The 19,995-nt window shown below is 37.1% G+C and overlaps 1 protein-coding gene across 4 annotated transcripts in view; it reads left to right on the top strand.

The window, feature by feature from the left end:
• Positions 1-19,995, top strand: part of LOC128010490 (transient receptor potential cation channel subfamily M member 3) — a 114,388-nt gene that overhangs the window by 13,560 nt on the left and 80,833 nt on the right. Inside the window, exon 1 of one of the 4 annotated variants that reach the window (XM_052593022.1) lies at positions 6,004-6,543. The exons of the other annotated variants lie outside the window; for them this stretch is intronic. Within the exon in view, the coding sequence (XP_052448982.1) occupies positions 6,409-6,543 (135 nt within the window). The 5' untranslated portion in view covers positions 6,004-6,408. Of the gene's footprint in view, positions 1-6,003; positions 6,544-19,995 lie in introns of those variants that run through there. 4 annotated transcript variants of the gene reach the window in all.

Below are 19,995 nucleotides of genomic sequence, written 5' to 3'. Positions count from 1 at the left end.
ATGATCTCTTTTGGACTCCATACAGTCTATGATGACGTGGCTTCATTTTAATTTTCTTCAACATAAGCATTGCGTTATTAAGGTTTCTGAAAGTTTATAATTGATTTTGCTGATTATTTTATTTATATATATATATATATATATATATATATATATATATATATATATATATATATATATATATATATATAGTTTATCAGTATTGTTTGATTACAATTATTTTTTAGTTTTCCTTATGTCCTATTTGGTTTGTCTTCCTTTCAGCTCTTTTAAGAGTTCAATTTGCCTGTTTCATTAGGTTCATCTTAACTCCAGTTTGCATATTAGTTAAATATTTACAATAATTCTAGACATTTTAGACAGTTTTTAGAGTAAGACTTAGGACTTAGGAAAAAAATAAACAATTTGTTGTTTTTAATTTTAATAAAAAAAAAATTGTTACATTTTGAAGTATTCGGGGGTTGTTTACTGGACACCATATTTTATAGCCAAAACTCCATAATATGCCACTGTACATTTACACAAATGAATGTGAAATGACTGCATTTGCTAATTAATAAGCTAATTGTGCTTAGAATATAGGACATATTATAGTGCTTTTGTGGAAATCTGTGCAAAACATTGATAAGCTGTTAAATAAGAGGTTTCTTTATATTCACCAGCTCAGCTCAGGTGCATGGATTCATTTTATGTGATGGCCATCTAGTGTTTGAATAGATACATCACACACAGATTTTTTTTTCTTTTCCTTTTTTTTTCTTGAAGTTATCTAAAATCTAGAGAAATCAGAACATGGAGTAAACATGAGCCGATCAGAGAAAATATAAGGATTTTTAAATGATAGTGGTAATGACATGGCCTACAGGAGAAATATAATATAAACGTATAGATAACAGACAAAGAAGACATAAGGAGAGCCTGATGTCAGAGTAACTGAATTATTATTGTGAAACAAACACAGTCTCTCCATACCCAAAAACAAGCAAGCGACACACATTCCTGTGTCTTTCATACCCCAGTTCAAAATGGCAACAACAACTATTCTGGTGCACATTTAACCTATATCTATCATTCAAAGTGACAAGTAGCATAGAGCATCTATATCCAAGGTTATATTCTTCTATGATTATTCACTTAAATGTATGAGCCAGTTTTACTATAAAGCCAAACAACATCAGTAATAATTTTTCAGAGTGTGATGTTACATGAATAGGTCAATTGAGTTCCACAACTGGACAGAAAAGCCTAAAGTTGTATAATACATCAGAAAGAATATCTTCAATCTTTGCTAAATGGAGCCTTAGCAATAGAACACACAAACACCCTGTCAGATACCCTCGGTACATGAGGCAGATCACATATAATCACCAGCGCTTTATGAAACTAAAGAAAGCAAATGGCTCATTATCGTGATGACCAAGAAGCGTTTGATTTTCACTGCCCACAACTGCACAGCATCCATCACAATAAAAGCAATCTCTGCGGCTCTAACAAGCATACACTTTTTACACAATTAGAGCTTCTGGTGGGGACATAAGAGATACAAATGCAATGTAGCTCTATTAGCGATTGTTTTAATGTGTTCTATGCGTTCAAAACCAGTCTACAGTATATAGTGAAATATTATATAGAAAAATAGGGGGTCATGCAAAATGAGTTGCATGTAACATCTTTGGTAGTAAAACAGCAAGCGTGCGAAGTCACGAAGGGTTCTGTGGAGATTAAAGGACGATATAGTGAGCTAGAAACATTCACTTCTGCCACTGTTTTAAATTGGCTGGGACTGCTATGCTCCCGAACTTAAACAGCTTGCAACCCGAGCTCATTAAAGAGACAGTTCTCACTCCATCATCCCTTCAGAATAATGATGAGGGTGCTTTGCTATAGTCTTTACAGATTTCACCACAGATGCAGCACCCTTTTGGACCCTATTCATTGTGTAGTAAATCTTCATCATTGGGACCTGATAATCGAGCGGTTTTGGTGGCACTGGGTTTATGAAGCAGTGTTTGTTACAAATCTGTTCTCGGGGGGGATTTGTATTATTTCAAACTTTCTGAAAATCCTGTTGTTTTGTTGTTGTTGTTTTATGTTTAATTGTAATTTTTATTATTATTATTTTTTTGGTTAAAATGTTGCAAATGATTTTAATAATAAAAAAAATATTTATAACAATATTGCAGTGCTTAAAATCACACAATGACAGTCTCAATGAATGTCTAAGGCTTTTGGGAATGGCTATGACACTGATGATGAGTGAAAGAGAGAGACGGAATCGTGAAGCATCACATTCTCGGTCCATTTTCTGGAGAGGCTTTTGTTGCTGCACAACTGGTATAAAATGGCATTTTTGGGGCCATCAAGCATTATTTTACACTGAGTCACTGCTGATAATGGGATCCGCCCTTAAATTGGCATGTGAATCGATTCCTGTTGGTGTATTTCTGAGGATATTCATGTACGCTGTGCACGTTCGAATATATTTGCGTGCACACACATAAACAGATTGAAATACATAAACATATTGTGGAACATATTTTCCGCACCACTCTTTTGTGGCGAGGAGGTAGTGACATGTAAACAGCAGTGCGTAGGTCAGAAAGTAATTAGATGCTGCTGTGAATTGCTTGTGTGTGTGTGTGTGTGTGTGTATGCGTAGTACATGTGCATAGTGAAGACCTGATTGTGTTGTGCAGGTGTTGTGTGATGCATGCTAAAGTTAAAATAAATGCAACTGTAAATGCAACCCAGTAACTTTGTTTTGGTAAGGCATTTTCTGCAAGCATCTGAAAAACGAGCGTGTCAGATTTCTTTCCCCTAGTGATATTGCAAAAGGATCTCATTATAATATTACTGACCCTTAATCTGTAAGTTTCCACCCATTGTGTCGTCATTTTGATTTTGCAAATGACAACAGTGTACCAGTTCTAATGCCATGGCAAAAGTTTGAACAGGACATGCTAACTGTTCTGCCTTTGGCTGCACAGATGAGAACAGAACACTATTTAGTGTCCCAGCCTCAGAGCAGACAATAGAGCAAAGGATTTATTGGTTTATTAACTGTATATTGCTGCTGCCACACAGTTCTAAAATAAACATGTGATTTATTTCCCAGCAGTTTACCTTCACAGACATTACCGACTGTTTTTGAAACTCATCTGTTTTTAATGTAAGCTTGTGTGTGTATGAGAACTTAGTTTAGTACTCACATGCTGTGACAGCCACTCTCTGTACGTGTGTACTCTGTAAACCATATCAGAAGTTTAAACTAATATGGTTAAACACACATGATTTCAGTGCAATAAACATAATCAGAACCAAAACAGATGTTTTTTGAGATGGTCCTCACTGCAGAACACAATATCGAGGGGGCACGGTTGAACCCAGCCAGCTCCTCCCATCATACATATATCTAAACCTCCCGTCTCCACCCCCTGATCCCTAAACCCACCCATCTCCACCCCTAAACCTACCAATCTCCACCCCCTAGATGTGGATCCAACCATGCCCCCAAGATCTTGTGTTCTGCAGTGAGCGGCTACTGTGTTTTTTAGTAGGTACAATCTGAAACTCTATTGTGGAAAAGGGGGAAGCAGCGGCTCATTTGCATTTAAAGAGACAGACACGAAAAACAGCGTGTTTCTGCTTCTACTCAAAATAGCTATTTTCAAAATTATACGTAGGGTATTTTGAGCTGAAACTTCACAGACACATTCTGGCGACACCAACTAATAATATTACATATTGTAAAAAGGGGCAAAATATGTCTCCTTTAAAAAGATATTTCAGACATTCAGAAATATGATCTTGTCAGGCTCAGGCACTTAAGGTAAGGCAGGCTTATTTATAGCATATTTCATATACAAGTACTTGAAATCCACACTTAAGTAAAAGTATAGATATCTTCCTAGAAATCTTCCTAATAAGTGAGTCACTGAATCATTCGTTCAAAAAACTGATTTTTTTTTTATTTATTCAGTAAAGAAACACCGTCTTGTGTGCTGCTCAGTTTTGTAAAATAGTTTGGAAACTGTTATAACTTTATTAAACTTGTATTTTGCCTCTTATCTTGGATCTCAGGGGCATTCTGAATGCATTTAATAGACTAAATCACATATGCATGCGTGCACTTTCTTGGTGTGTTTTTGTTTGGTTTGTAATATATTCGATAATGTCAGATTGCATGTTGTTTTAAAAAAAAAACTCTAGCGATATTAGCACAGACCATATCGCACAACCATGCCTTGACTTGAGTGGAAAATGATATCAAGCACGGCTGTGTAAGCACTCGTTTGGACAAAAAGGTGTTTGTTTTTTAGGAGTCTTGACTTGCAAGCAACAGACCACTGTTTCGTAAAACCAGCTTTCTTGCAGTCTGTGTTCTTCTGACTTTATTTTGTAGCAAGTTACGAATATGCTTTGGGGAAATGTGTCGGAGGAAAAGGACACATTTTAATTAGGAAATACTGTATAGTGGAGTAAAAGTGAAAATTGACAGAAATATTAAAACCTGAGTAAAACACAGATTCTCCCAAAATTTATAAAAATATAAATAGGCTACTTTGTTACAATGCACCACTGTGCATATATTTGTTATATTTGTATTCAAACATTTATTTTTTAATAATATAAAGTTATATAATTATATTTTAATATAAAAATAGAATATTTCTTTATATATGTGTGTTGAGACAAAAAACAATAACATCAAAACCATGAAATTAGTAATTTATTTTTACGAATGAACTTTATTTAATAAATGATTTCTACATTTTATATTTTTTCTAATATATTAAGACATATTTGTTGGGGGCATGAAAATGTACTTCACAGTAGAATGACCCTCCACATGACACGTGGTCATTGCTGTCACATAAATATGGTAAGCATGTGTACGGTGTCTTCATGTTCTCTCTGTTTAAATCCCACTCACTAAATCTCTGTATCTCTGGGAGCTTCCCGTCCTCGTTGTCAGATCTGATTGGAGGACAATCCTCTTTCCTCATACCTGCACATTAAACCCAATCTCCCACTGACACTGGTAAACGGAGGTTGCTATGGATACACACCTTCCCTTGAAGAGTTGCATAATCTTCTCAGCATCTCAAGATACCTTGAGTGACAGGAGAACTCTGCATCCATGGAAGAAGCAGGAAGAGGAGGAGCTTCCCACTCGGTGTGCTACTTAGTATTCCATCCAGGTCTCTGTGGCATCTCTCACATCTGCGTGGCCAGGTGATGCCCGTGGAGATTGGGGATTGATTGTTGACATTCATTATTACGATCTGATCCTCAGGGATGCCGACCTAGTGACTACAAAGCACGATGGCCAACTCTTCTACTGCATTCTCTCCATTCTACCGTACCATTTATTTGTTTAAACACTTCTGCCTCAGGGAGGTTTTTTTCCCGAACACATTTTCTGAGACAATGTCAGACCATTTAACAAACCATGTATTATTAAACCCATCCAACGGAGGGGAGCAGTTCAGTCCAATACACCGAAGATAAAAAAATTTTTTCTTTCTCACTCTCTCTCTCTCTCTCTCTCTCTCTCTCTACTCCATTATCCTTCCGTTGGTCAATGCGTCATATGTTTGGAAAGGATGGAGTGTGCGGGAATGGAGGAGGAGGGGGCTTTAGAGGAAGAAAAAAGAGAGAGAATAGAGGAGAACAGTTCAGAGGAGTACCAATAGAAGACATCGCGAGGGAATCAGGGGAATCTTTCCTCTCAGTTTTTCCATTTGTGACCTGAAAGACCTAAAAGAAGAGAAAGCTGTATTAAAATGAAAAGAACACAATCTGCTTTCTAATATTCCTCATCAATTCCAATGCTTTGCCTTCACAGCAACTCTCAACCTCATTCTCCTGCATGATCTCATGTATCTTTTGTTTTTCAATTTCTTTGACAGTACATACTATCATTCTTGTTGCTTCCTTCCATGCATCTCTTTCTTTCCACTCCCCGCTCTCTCTCCTCTCTCTCTCTCTCTCTCTCTCTCTCTCTCTCTCTCTCTCTCTCTCTCTCTCCGGCTTCTTCAAGACAGTGCCGCTCTGCTGCTCTACATCACAGCTACTGTTTCTCACTCTCCTCTCTTCCACTCAGCTTTGCTCCTCTTCTCTCTGTTTCTCTCCACTCATTCAGACCGCATGCTCGAAGTTATCTCTGGCACTGTTGGGTCTTTGTGGCCAGTGGAAGTGGACCCGGACACCCTATATGGTCTGAAGGTGTTTTCCCGATCCAGTGGATCTGTGGGGAGGGGAGGGAGGATAGGGAGGGGGTGCAGGTGAAGAACGGCTTGTTCGGAAGGAAACAGGTTGCGTGTTTTTGCGACAGGGACTGAGGAGGGTCATGCTTCATGAGTTAAGTGGATTTCGGACTGAGACCCCTCGTGCATCGCCGCCCCAATGTGGGGCCCTTTTCCGGATGGCGGGAACGTCCGGCCAGGAGGGACGAACCAGCTGGATGCTCCTCGGCCGCTCAACTGGACCATACGGAAACTGTGCCATGCAGCCTTCCTTCCGTCTGTGCGCCTGCTGAAGGTACCCGTGGGATGGGCAAATGGGGGAGGAAAGAGACAATAAGGTTTTTTTTTAAAAGAGAAATGCTTAGGACACATTCTTTTTGGCTTGTACTGATTTAATTAGTTGTTTAAAATCAGAAAAATGTGACTCAAAAGACTAGATATAAGAAGAAAGCTCTTTTTAAAGAAGATTTTGAGTTTAACTGATACATCATGTGTGTACATTGGGATTGATTCTCTCTAAAGCATCTTCCTTTGCACGGAAATTCAGTGCTTCATAATAGCTTTTTCTTGCAGTGCGCCGAAGCAGCTAACTTCTCTGTCTTATTTGATAATGACAGGTACTCTGCTCATGTGGAAGTATATAGTCAGAGTCTGAAGTGTTGAGTTCTCCCAGCTAAATTAAAAATCACATTTTTAATAAAACATTTATAGTAATGTTTTATTGCTTACCCACAAATCACTTACATCTTACACATGCTTTACATTACAGGTACAGCTTTTCACATGAATCAGAAACTTATCAATTTTATATGTTTATTATCATTACCTTTGTTATGTTGTTACCCATTACAGAGGTGTTAGCTAATAGGTAGTAATAAAGCTTTAACGCACACTTGGGACCATGATAGATGCTTTGTGAGAAGGAAAGCTCAAGAGATCTCTGCTGGTAGTATAGTAATGCATCCCAGTTATGTAATGCAATTTCTTCTTGTGCTATAGTCAGTGATGTTATATTATACATTTTCTGCTTGTGTTATAGTAATAGTACACTGTAGATCGGTCACAGACAGTGCTTAGATTCGTTTAGCACTCCCAAGAGTCAAATCCTCCCTGGGTCATGACTCAAGTGTTATGAGTGGATCATTATGTGCTTGGTTCAGTGTTTCTGCTCTGGAGGTGTAGTACAGAGAACTGTTACAGCATGTCGTGAGCTGCTTTTCGCACTGGCAGTGAAATGCAGAGGACTGGATCTTATCCAGGGTTCCAAACAAAAGAAATGACAAAGGAGTTATTGGCTCCTAAAATGAAATATTAAGGAGCCAAATGACTTTAGCTAAAAATGTAGATTTTCACATGATGGAGATGGTTGTTCAGAAATGCTTTAGTTCACAAATCAATTATTAATTGATTTCAGTAACAAAATGTTGTGAATATTTATCTTTAATTTCATGTCGTGTGTACAATAATTGGTCACATGACAATGTATAGTACATCTGGATTACATTCATGCTATAAAACATTCTTTTTAACTGTCACAAAGTAATTACTTGTGCAAAAGAAGTACCCATATGAGCATTTGATTTCTGACACAAACCTATGCCTACATTGCAGGTTTCTGGTTCACTAACCAAAAATTGGTGTTTAGTGAGGGAATCAGATTTCTAAACTATTCACTTAGTGTGTCTGATTCAATCCGCTAACTCACAAGCGAGTTTGATGTCGTTTCATGAATCTTTTTTGATTCATTCATTAAAAAGAATTTCTTTATTCAAAAGAACCACAAGTGGGTTGTTTCTGAATGGTCTCTTTTAGCCCGACTACGTCAGACTTCATACTTCCGCTCAATTTCAGTTAGCTTCTGTACTCTCCCAGATTTCCTTCCTCCCGCTCCAAACCAATCGACCAATCAATGAACAGAGCGCGGGCTGAGACCCGTGACTTAGATGCTAAACTAAGCGTAAGCGCCGAATTTAAGATTGTAGTTTAGTTGTAGTTTTTACATGGAGACACGGGATGCTATTCACTCTATTGTGGAGAGTATTCCCGGCATTTGCCAGCTGAATACATTTTCCCATTTTGAATCGAGGTGTTGTTGTGGCCGTACTCCTGACAGGTTTTGGGAAAAGTTTAATTTATCAACTGTTACTGATCGTCAGCGAGAAATTGGGGTGGCCAAAGTCCAGCAAGGCGATAATTGTGATTGTGTGACCCTTGGTTGCTCTCATGCAGGATCAGGTTAAGGAGGCAGCAAAACTTGCTGGATGGTTTTGTTTTTCGTAGCATTCCTATGTTTTCCACAGAAGTTTGATGCAGCTGAGCAGGCACATAACCCACGTCATAACCAAACGTAATGTGTTTGGCTTACGGGTACACCATTGATTTTAAACTTCAGATAAACCCCCCCCCCCCCCCCCCCCACGAGAAAGTAAACTCTTGGTATTACCAGGCTAGGTCTCTTTGCGTGTAAATTTAAATTGTAAGAGTATCAGATGTGCTTGTGTTTTGCATAATGCATTCTATTGCTGAGTTACATAACGATTGTGGGCGGGAATTTAGATTGATTATGGTTTACAGATGCAGCATATTTGACCTATAAATTGACTTTGAGGAGAAAGTTTTGGATTAGACGGGGGTTAGAGAGCAGATGAAGTTTCAACTTCAGGTGTTCTGTGTAGGTAACTGACCTGAGGAGTCAGTCTTGAAGATTACAGTTTGGAAAGACAGATGCTCTACATATGAGATTTGTTTCAGTGATGAGTAAACAGCCGTATGTTTGTCCAGCTCTGCTGAGGTGTAATTCAACAGAGCACTAAGGAGGTGGATGGGTATTTCACTGTTTGTGTATGTAATCCTATGTTTGTGAGCATATGTATGTGTGTCCTTGTGTGTGCGTGAGGTCCAGCAGCATAGCAAACTGCCAACCCTCCAGATATAATGAAAATACCCAAGAGCAAATGAAGGTCTGTGACTGATGTGGCTCTATCTGTCATTGCACTTGAGCTAATCTAATTTGCTGATGCCTTCGTCGGTTGTCAGGGAACACTGGTAATTAATCAGATGCTTAGGCAGGTTGCACCAATTTCACATGGTTTGTATTCACGAGTGTTTGTAGAAATGGAAATGTAGAAGTACAGTCATCTTTCTTTTCTATTTTTTTACTCACACTCATGTCAATCCAAATCTATATGCTGTTATTTTTTTCATGTCTTCATCCTTTTCTATACATTGGCAGTTGTCAAGCTTCACAAAAAAGAGGCCAGAATTATCAAAGAATTTGTGCATATAACTATATTACAGATATACAGTAGTTGCCATACAATAGCTTTTATGTGAAGAACAGATGATATTTAGATAATTATTCATAGAAAATATTCTTCTTCACTGCAACTTTCCAGTTTTATTTTCCAGCCTGCATATTCAAACTTGAATATTCTGTTCCTATACAACACATGCAAAACTAGTGCCATGTACAGTAGGTGTTGATGTCAAACCTATACCAATGTGGCATACTTTTTTTAAAACCGTATGATCAGCAATGACATGTTATATACAGCACATGATATTATGCATTTATATGGTCCTTTTTGGAGCTCGACAGCTGTGATCACTGTAACCTTTACATGGGGAAAAAATGCATAGGTACACTGCCATTTATGTGATATTTTATGCTGTAGAAACATTTATAACAGCATAAATACAAATTTTTAGGTGGATCATTCCTGGTTGTGTGTATGGACTCAAATAAATCTATAGGTAATGGAGAAAAAAAGTATCTATGATTTATCTTAATTGTTGTTTTTGCAGGTTACAGCAATGTGCTGGATTTTTTTCTTTTGAGAAGTTGATATTTGACATTAACCAGACAGTAAAGTTGTTTCTGATCTGTCTATTAAGATGCAAATGAATGTAGCGATGTAACACTTCCTTCCCAAACAAGCATTTCTGTGTGTCTGCAGGTGTCTGTGTTCTCAGCAGGAGATAGAGACAGTGATCTATGTGTTGCATAGTCAGAAGAGAAATTTGACCATATTTGTGCGTGTGTGTGTGTGTTTAATGTGCTTTCTGGTCTAAGAACTGTTGCATAATTTGCACAAAATGTTTATGTAAAATTTTAGAACAGATTCCATGATTCATTTAGCAATTGACAGAAGGGATGTGTGCAAGCTGATTAGATTATCCTCAATGGCTTAGTATATTGTTCAAAGACATCTGCCAGTTATGTGATGATTAAGGTATGCTCTGCAGCAGTGAAAGCGCAAAAGAGAAAATGCTGAGTGGAAAAATGCATGCATGTATGTATGTATGCATATAATCAGGGCCCCAGACTGCACCTAAAACAGTTGCATTTGTGACCAAAAATATTAATTTGCAAGTGATATTTTTTGCTCAGATCGCCACTGGCATCTGTATATATTTACATGTTGTTATGTATCATTATTTTATTGATCACATATTTTTGTATGTTGATGTAATAAACTGAGACGGTGCACATCAAAGTTTTAGAGGAAAAGCAGTCCTCATCCCTGCCAAACAGCACCTGCTAAAAGCAGCTCCAGCTGTAGCAGCATGAGAGAGATCGAAAATGACGTGCGAAGTAAAAGTGCAGAAAAGCAGTGTCTGTTTTGTGCACATCTTGAACAAACTACATCAGGTAAAGCTGTCAGGTGTGTTGATATTAGCAATAGCGTTAACAGTTTGCGTTTATAATTAGTAATAATATGGGTTCTTGTTATCAAGAGCTCAAGTCTAAATGCTGTGTTCTGTTAATGCGTGAACATATTATTTGTATTGCACTTGCCATTCAATAATTGCAATAACATTTTTTTTAAACATTTTTTATGAATAAATAAATTAATTAAAGCAATTTATTCTGTGCCACGTAAGAAATAATTTGACTCCTAATTTTGTTTCTTGTAGGAGCCAATACTCCTTTTTTTTTGAAGCCCTGCATACATACAGAATATATTATTCATGTGTTTCATGTTAACTTGTGGCTACCCATGTGAAAGTGAGACAGATGTGTTTGTGTGTTGTATTTATACTGTGAACTTACTACTTAATATTTCCTTAAATTTTGTGGCAAAACAGTTTCCTTTATCTTGCAATGCTTCATGAATGAGCTTTCATAAGTCCTACATATTTCTTATCTTCACTAGCCTGAGTAAACGCATTGTCAAATAAGATATTCAGCCTGCATAGGAATGAATATTTAATTGTTGCGTTCAAATATTTATTTTCAGTTTACTTTAAATTATGTATTACCATTTGCATTAGAATCAGAATCAGAATCAGAATCAGAATGAGCTTTATTGCCAGGTATGTTTACACATACGAGGAATTTGTTTTCGTGACAGAAGCTCCGCAGTACAACAGAATGACAGCGACAGAACATAAAACACATAATAAAAGAATAAAAAATACAAATATGTAGACAGTGAATGACAATATACAAATGACAATTGTAGGCAGGTATATTACAAAGTGAAGTTATGTATGTACATATATATTGTGTGCAAAATTTAAGTGTATACTAAGTATGTGTGTTAGATAAATAAAGTGTGTGTGTATATAAATATAAAGTGTAGTGTGTTCGCCATTATTGTCAGCTGTTCATAAGATGGATTGCCTGAGGGAAGAAACTGGTCCTATGTCTGGTCGTTCTAGTGCTCAGTGCTCTGTAGCGTCGACCAGATGGCAACAGTTCAAAGAGGGAGTGTGCTGGATGTGAGGGGTCCAGAGTGATTTTGAAATATTTAATATTAATATTTAAGATTGCACGAGTTACATTACTATCAGTTTTAAGAAAATACTTAATCCGCTCTATGATGAGCCCAGTCTAAAGACAAATGCAGTCCTGCTTTCCTCATAGTCCAGAAGAAGAGTGAAAGCACATATCACTACAGCACATATCTTCAGGGTTGGTGGCAGGTGTCGGGACTACAGTATACTGTATATTGAATATTATCTCAGTGACACACTCCGACAATCTCATCTCTCTCATTCTATCTCTCTGTGGCTCACTCTTGTGTCTCTTTTTTTCTCTCTTTGTACTAAAGCGTATTTACTTTAATATACTTACTGTGTGGAAAAGGACTGATTAAGTAATGAAAAAGAGCAGTTTTAAATTCTGCTACACAAATTCAGGACTTATTCTTCTATATTCTATTCTATTCTATATTTTTCACTTTACATGACTCCACCATGGAAAACATTCACGTTTCAATGAGGTGAAAGGGACAGTCTTCCCTCCTTCTTTCTAAATGGAGGATTTGGAATTAGTTTCCCTCAATGGGCAAATCATGAATGAGCTCTGAACGGGACTGGCCTTTTGAAGTTGGGCAGAAGTAATAAGCTTCCCTCATCTTTAAAATGTGCGGTAAAATGTGCTGCATAGCCATGTAAAATACATATGCAATGAGACTCTCAGGATTGGAAATTACTTTTAATCATTTTTCCTTTGCTCTTGTCTTTGCAATTGCAAATGGTCTCTGGGTGCCTGATCCGATCAAGTATATCCTCCTCACGCGGACTTTAATATGCCTTGTCAGCACGTTTGATAAGTGTGTGGCAGTCTTACACACCTTGTGAGTGTGTGTCCATTTACACTGTACAATTTGTGTGGCCAGAATAAATTGAATGTGTGAACACAGAAAATGAGAGTGGAACCAAGGGCTATTTTCAGGAACCCCTCTCTTTCTTATATCCATATAGTGTGTGTGTGTGTACTCACACACAGTTCCCACATTTCAGATTTAATGGATATTGGACCTGTGCTCTAGTTTCTTTTTCATTCCTTAAAGTGAGCTATTTCTGTCTCCTCACCCCCAGAGTCCCAGATCCAGCCCTCCACCACAGCTGCCCCTGGCTCACCACACCTCTTTTTCACTCAATCACTCAATCCCTATCCTTCCATGTCCTTGATTTATTCAGTGATTTCTCCAGCTTATGAAGCTGAGCAGCATGGTATCACATTTGTCTGTGGTGTGAATAACACGATGTGTCTGCATACGTCCCGGCCCAGCTTACAATAAGTTCCGCTGTTTTAGGAATAGAAACACATGGGGTTTTACACACATGTCTCTCAATCAATACAAGGCTCTGGGATAGTCTTCACTAGTGCTGTGCTTGATACTCTGATACGACGATGTATCGTCACAGAGATTTGATGATAAGAATATCATCAGTATCGATATTGTGGCACATGCGCAGGAGTGGACCACATTTCATTTGAATACAAGAACACCATTTAAAATGGAATAGAAAAGTGCAAGGTTTCTAAAAAATAATGAATAGAGCATAATATATAGGCTACAACCAGGTTTAATCTAGCTGCAGAGGAACACCACCCGGGTTGCCTGATATAAAGAAACATAATCCCTGAAACATAGCTTCCCTCTTGCGCAATACAGAAATATATACTAAGTGTGTTACTTCACTATCTTCACTGTGGATAAATGTGCTTGCTTTCTGAATACACCATTAAAGCTTGCAGTTTAGTGATCTCCAATTCAAGATTCTATTCTCAGAAATGTTTAATTCATCAAGTGTTCATTTATGAGAGAGCGAGAGAGAGGCTGTGTATGTATGGATTACCACTGTTTTGCCACATTTCGCTATTAACAGTGAAGCTTTAATAATGAATGCACCAACTGAGGTCAAATGTTGTTGCTTAGCATCAGGATTGTGGTGTCGACCTGTGAGGAAACCTGTGTATGTATTTAATCAATAAAACTAAAATATGTCTTTTTTTTCTGGACATGTTTCTCATATGCTCCCCTAGCAACTTACCTCCTCGTCATTCACCGCCACTTTCATATCAGCTGCTTATTGTGTAATACATCAAACAAGCTTGCCGCAGGCCTGCATAATCTGCATTTATTATTCATTAGAAATGCATAACGGGAAATCCACAGCTATCACAGGAGCTATTGCACTTATCTAACATATCACAGAAAGAGCAGCCCGTTCTGAGAAATACTGGCATTTGTGTGGCACATGAGCAAAGATGGGAACGCTGTGACAGTCGTGCTCAGTAGGAATTGCATTTAAATTTGAGCAAAGAGATGCCATCTCCTCCCCTCGGAGAGCGAAGACACGCTGACACTGGGTAATGACCCTGAGGGTTTGGATAATTCAGAGTGTGGTAAATGGGAAAAATCATCTGTGTGATGAAAAAGTTTCAAGCTGTAATGAGTTAGTGTTTTTTATGAATTTATCATCAGATGTCAAGTACAATTTGTTCAGATATCTGTAAACAGTCCTTGTTTGTGTCAGGTGAACAAATAATTTGTAAAACACAATGAGCATTGGTGGTGAGGCTAAAGCATAATGAGGATTAGATGTTATTTGGACGTAAGGCAGAAACATAACTCGGCAATCTTTCCCACGAGAGGTATTCCAACACTTACACATTTCATGGAAGAACAGTCTCCCCCAAAAATTTGATCAAATACCTTTTGCCATGGTCAAAGTGATAGTTCACCGAAGAATTAAAAATTGTCATTGTTTAGTTACAATAATGTCATTTCAAACCTGCATGACTGAGTTTCTGTGAGCTGCTGTCAGTAGATTGAATAAACAATGACAAAATAATTTTTTAGGGGTGAACTATCTCTTTAAGAAGCTATTCATATTTTTTTTTTATTAATCTTTAGGAGGTCCAGTATGGGTAGGTCAGTTTGTACCCAACGCCGTTTGCCCTTTTGCTGCCATGATTTGTTTTGTTCAAGGTTTTAAAGCCCTTGCCTCAGTCCTTTACCCCGAATGTTTTTAAGTTGGACAGTTGGAGGCAGTTTTTGTGTTTGCTCTGCTGGGTTTCAGTGCTGGTGGTCAGTTGGTGTGTGTGGTCACAGTAGTGAGGCCCAAATCTCTGGCAGCGAGTCTCTTCTGTTAATCCTTCCTCACTGCTCAGGACTGAATGTTCCACACGCTGCCACACACATACATACAGTGTTAGGGAGATAACTTCTGAAATGCATCCTGGTACTGATTGCAAATTACACAATTAAATGTGTCAGTAATGGTAAGTGCCATGGTAATCTAATCTAAAAATAGATTTTGGATATTCATTTTGGGTCCCAAATTGGGTCCCAAATTTAGGGACACTAATTTATGAATTATTCACTTCTAAATATGTTTGCATTGCACTATTAAACTTAGTTGAAACATAACTCTACTGTACATATAAACTAAATATTAACAAAAGCCTCCAAGCAGGAATAACGGATGTAAAGCAGATAAACTGAATTGCATCAGTAAGCTCTTGTTTAACCTAGCAGACTTAAATCCTTTAGGAATAAATAATAACGTTGACATTTACACTCATTTCCATTTTAAGACACAGAACATTATATTAATAAATGACTGTTAGCTGCTCTTTGACCCAAAATAACCGATACAGTGTACAGTACCTCTGTGTGCATCGGTCCATGTTGTGCATGTCAAATAAAATCAATTGTAACTAATCAATGTCGTTTCTTATAATTTTTGTGTTATTTATTGATCCATATTAGTTTAAAATACAGTTACTGAAAGTTATTTACAGTACTGTGGTTACTAAACCTGTAATGTGGACCATATGTTCTAATGTAAGTAGAAACTGCCGATTGACTGGTGCAGCCCTTCCTTGGTTTATTGGAGTATGGCTGGAGCTAAACACTGCAGGAAAGTGGCTCTCCAGAAACAGGGATGAGGAATTCTGCCTTATTAAAACAGACCTGTGAACCAATTTCAGGTTGTAAGTCCACAATTGAGAACGACTGCCTCAAGATAAACCTTAAATAAATTTGCACCTTTGCACCTTATCTAAGGTACAAATATGCACCCTTAAGGTTCTAATGTGCAGCCTTTAGGGACAGATAAGGTATAGAGGCGTGCTTTTGAAATCGCTGCTCCAGTGGCAAGCTGCATTTTTTACTATGCACACATACAGATGCTGTGACACTGTAAACAGCTGCCGCAGGCTTGACTTTATCAGAGAATGCAGAGAGATAAAGACAAAAGACTTGAGGTGGAGGTCATAGGAATAAGATGAAATGAAAGAGTTAATGTTAGATAGTTTGAACCGGAGCTAAACCATGTCTTATCTGCTTTTCCAGATTCTCCCAGAGTCATATGTCCTAGTGATTCAGTCTCTTTGGTCGCTGGATGGCTCTAAACCCTGAAACCACTGATCCCTGATCAGGCCTAGCCAGAGGTCACATTATCTGCAGCAATCACTCACGGCGCCTTACAGGCCTGTAGATAATACTGTCTTTCAGGACCACTGTCAAGGCTCCCTACAGTGCTTTCTGAAGTCCTTTATATGGATGCCTTTGAGTCATGCCATTTCAAGACTGAGCTTAGTGCCCATTTTTATGATACATGCAATAGACACTGCATAAAAACGACGATTCAGTATCAGTCAAAGACTGCTGTTGTTTTTCATGACACTGATTCAGTTGGCTTTGGTGAGGGCAATCTTGTGAACAGACATTTCTAAGGGGGTGGATATCTATTCTGTGCATGCTCTCAAATCCGGATAATTGTAACGTTTACTTTCTGGGCCTTAATGAGACAATACTGTTGCTCTGTTCCAAAACCGTGAGCTGCCTCCACAAGCATCTTAAAGCATTCGATTCTAAGGCTGATCCAAATAGTACGCAACTTAATTATGCTGCCTCCTTGCTTACTTTTAATATTTAATATTTAATTTAATGTTTAATATTCTTGATACTTTTTTGGTCCAAATTTGAAGGTCCATTGTGGGAAAGGCAACATGGTTTTGATGCCAAGGACCCCCAAATATGATGCTGCCTTCTAGAAATGCCAGCTTTAATACACTACCCTACAAAGGTTTGCTAAGATTTTTTAAAACAAAAGTTTCTTATGCTCATCAAGACTTTGATCGAAAAAGAAAATTAAAACCAGTATTGTTGTGAAATAACATACTATTTAAAATAACTTTTATATTTGAATATATTTTAAAATATAATTTATTGCTGTAAAGGCACATCTGTATTTTTAGCAGCTGTTACTCCAGTCTTCAGTGTTACATGATCCTTCAGAAGTCATTCTAATATGCTGACTTGAATAAGAGAATTCATTTCAAACTTACTGACCCTAAACTTTTGACTATACTGTAAAAATGACAGTAATAATAATATAAAATAATATGTCTATATGTTGTGTTCTAAATTGAATAATCAGCTTTTATATTGTCAGCTTATATATTTTGTTGTAGTTTAATAAAAAAAAATGGTAAAAAATATTTAGAAAATATAAATTGATAGTGTATAATTTCTGTCCACTGTAAATATATTTATATACTTGCAGAGTACAATTCAGATGTGTTTTTATAGCACTAATCACACCTTGTATTTTTTAAAGCAGATTTCCAGAGAATACTGACTTCAGAGACGTAACAAAAAAAAAAAAAGATAATCAGGAATTAAACTCTTTCTTTTTTTTTCTCTCCAAAACTATTTACAAATTGACGTATTGTTTGCTTATTGAAGTATCATTTAATTCAGGATGCTGCAAATGTAGAAATTGGGCAGAAAGCCATGAGGCAACTCACTAAGGCTTTGGATCAGAGCCAATGTTTGCTAATCTTTCAATAGCTTAATGTATAGCTGCACAATTCACTGTACAACAACAATGACAGCTCAATCAAGTTGCATGTTTATGTTATACTGTGCTTAATAATGAGATGTATGTGATGAGACAGAACTGTGGTTCCAAACATTGCCCACCGCATGAATAATTCATGCAATGCACTGCAGTACAGTATATGCAAAATAACAAAAATGATGATAACCTTGTACAGTGTGTCCATATAAGCTGTTTATTTTGCATGCAACATAAGTTATATTTTTTTATAACTATTTGTACATTTCAGCAGTTTTGATTAGGTAGATCAGCTGTCATTCAGAGTAGACCAGAATGACCCTGGCCCATATGGGGCCTTTATTGTAAAAAATAAATGATGGCTTTCATCTGACAGAAACCACAAAAACTCAGATCTGATGCATGGCCAGTGCTGCTTTATCTTATTGATACATGCTAGTACACTAGAGCAGGATCAGTCCGACTTTTTGCTAAAAGAGGCAATGCGACACAAATCAATGTCAAAAACAGATTGTAATATCACAGCTTTTCCAACAAAAGGTCATATCGTGTGACATCGGCACATTTGTCCCATCAGATTCAGTAATGAATCTGCCTGCCAATCTCCCTTTTGGGGCATCAAATGCATCCAAGTGTGCAAATGCAATTTAGCATGCACAAGAATGAAGAAAATCTCATGCATGGACGGAGAGATTTCTACTGTGTAATTTTTTTTTTTTTTTTTTTGGGTGATCTTTAAAGGATTTCAAATGAAAACACTGGGACAGTTGTAAGTAGCTAAATATAGAAATATGATTTCTATTTTTTTTTAATAGCTCAAGCAGCTTGTTCTGTAAACTACAAAAATGGTTGTTTATCCCCAGAGTATTAAAATAAAACAAAGAGAGAACTTTTCTCTTTACTGAGAATTCGCTTATACATGGCTGTTATATAATGTAAGGATATGAGCTGCAATATTCATCCCAATAAACGGTTTTCGATTGGGTCAAGATTCAGTGACTGAAACAATTAACACCATTAAGTAATCAAAAAAATATTTCGTCTTATATCAACAAACCATAGCCCTTGAATATTTCTTTATTCATGTACAGGTGTTTATGGAATGACAAATAGTGTATACTTGCTTCGTTTTTCTCTGTTTTGCACAGACAGACTTTAAAGGTGTGCTGCAGTTTTGTGCAACACACAAATCTGGATCTAAATGTTTGGTAAATGTTTAAATCTAAAGAAATAGCTCAAATCACATTGGTAATGCATGAAGTTTAGCTGCTGCACAGAACCTGTGCAATTGGCAATCAGGTTTGATTTATAAATTGTCTGCAGTTAAAATATTATTAATAAGTGATGAAAGGGAAACGAGTTTTAAAAAATTGAAAAGATTATTAAAACAGATCTGTTCACTCACTTGAGCTAAATCTGGAAAATCATGTTTGAATTTAAATTTGCAGTTATTTTCAACAGGCTTTATGTGTCATTTGGCACCCTATAGGTATTTTCCTACTTCACCAGTGAGTCATTTAGCATCCAACAGGGGAATGAGCTGGCAGAGATGTCTTGAGTGTTCATGCTTGAAGTTATCGGACTGGCTTAGCATTTGATTTTTGTCGCTGTTGAGTCATAAGTGCAGAGATATGTAAGATTTACCTTACTTTTTGTATTCAGTTGCTTCAGTGATTTGTGATGATTTAAGTGGGACAATCAAAGCTTGCTTTACTGTACATCGAATAACATAAATTGATATTAATCTTGATATTGTTTGAAGCACCTTGAAGTAGCATGACATTATATGTTTAGTTTAGTTTAGTGTAGGTTAGTTTAGGTGATATACTGAGTGGCAATACCATGTAAAGCTTTATAGACCAAAAGCAAAGTTTTAGAGAGCATCATCTTGATTTTGGCAATAGATCTTAGCTGAAAGAAACTACTTTTAATAATAGCACTAATCTGCTTATCGAAACTCAAATTCGAATCAAAAATGACACCAAGATTTTTGACACAATCATGAATATTTGAGGATAAAAAAAACAAACTGATTTACTATGTCTAAGGTCCTATCTGGGGAGGCAACAATTGCAATTTTGTCATTGTTTAACTGTAGGAAGTTCATGTCCATCCAACATTTTATTTCACATAGGCAGTC

This window comes from Carassius gibelio, chromosome A5 (assembly GCF_023724105.1).
Source record: "Carassius gibelio isolate Cgi1373 ecotype wild population from Czech Republic chromosome A5, carGib1.2-hapl.c, whole genome shotgun sequence".
In the NCBI taxonomy this organism is placed as follows: Eukaryota; Metazoa; Chordata; class Actinopteri; order Cypriniformes; family Cyprinidae; genus Carassius; species Carassius gibelio.
This window is presented reverse-complemented; position numbering and strand designations above follow the sequence as displayed.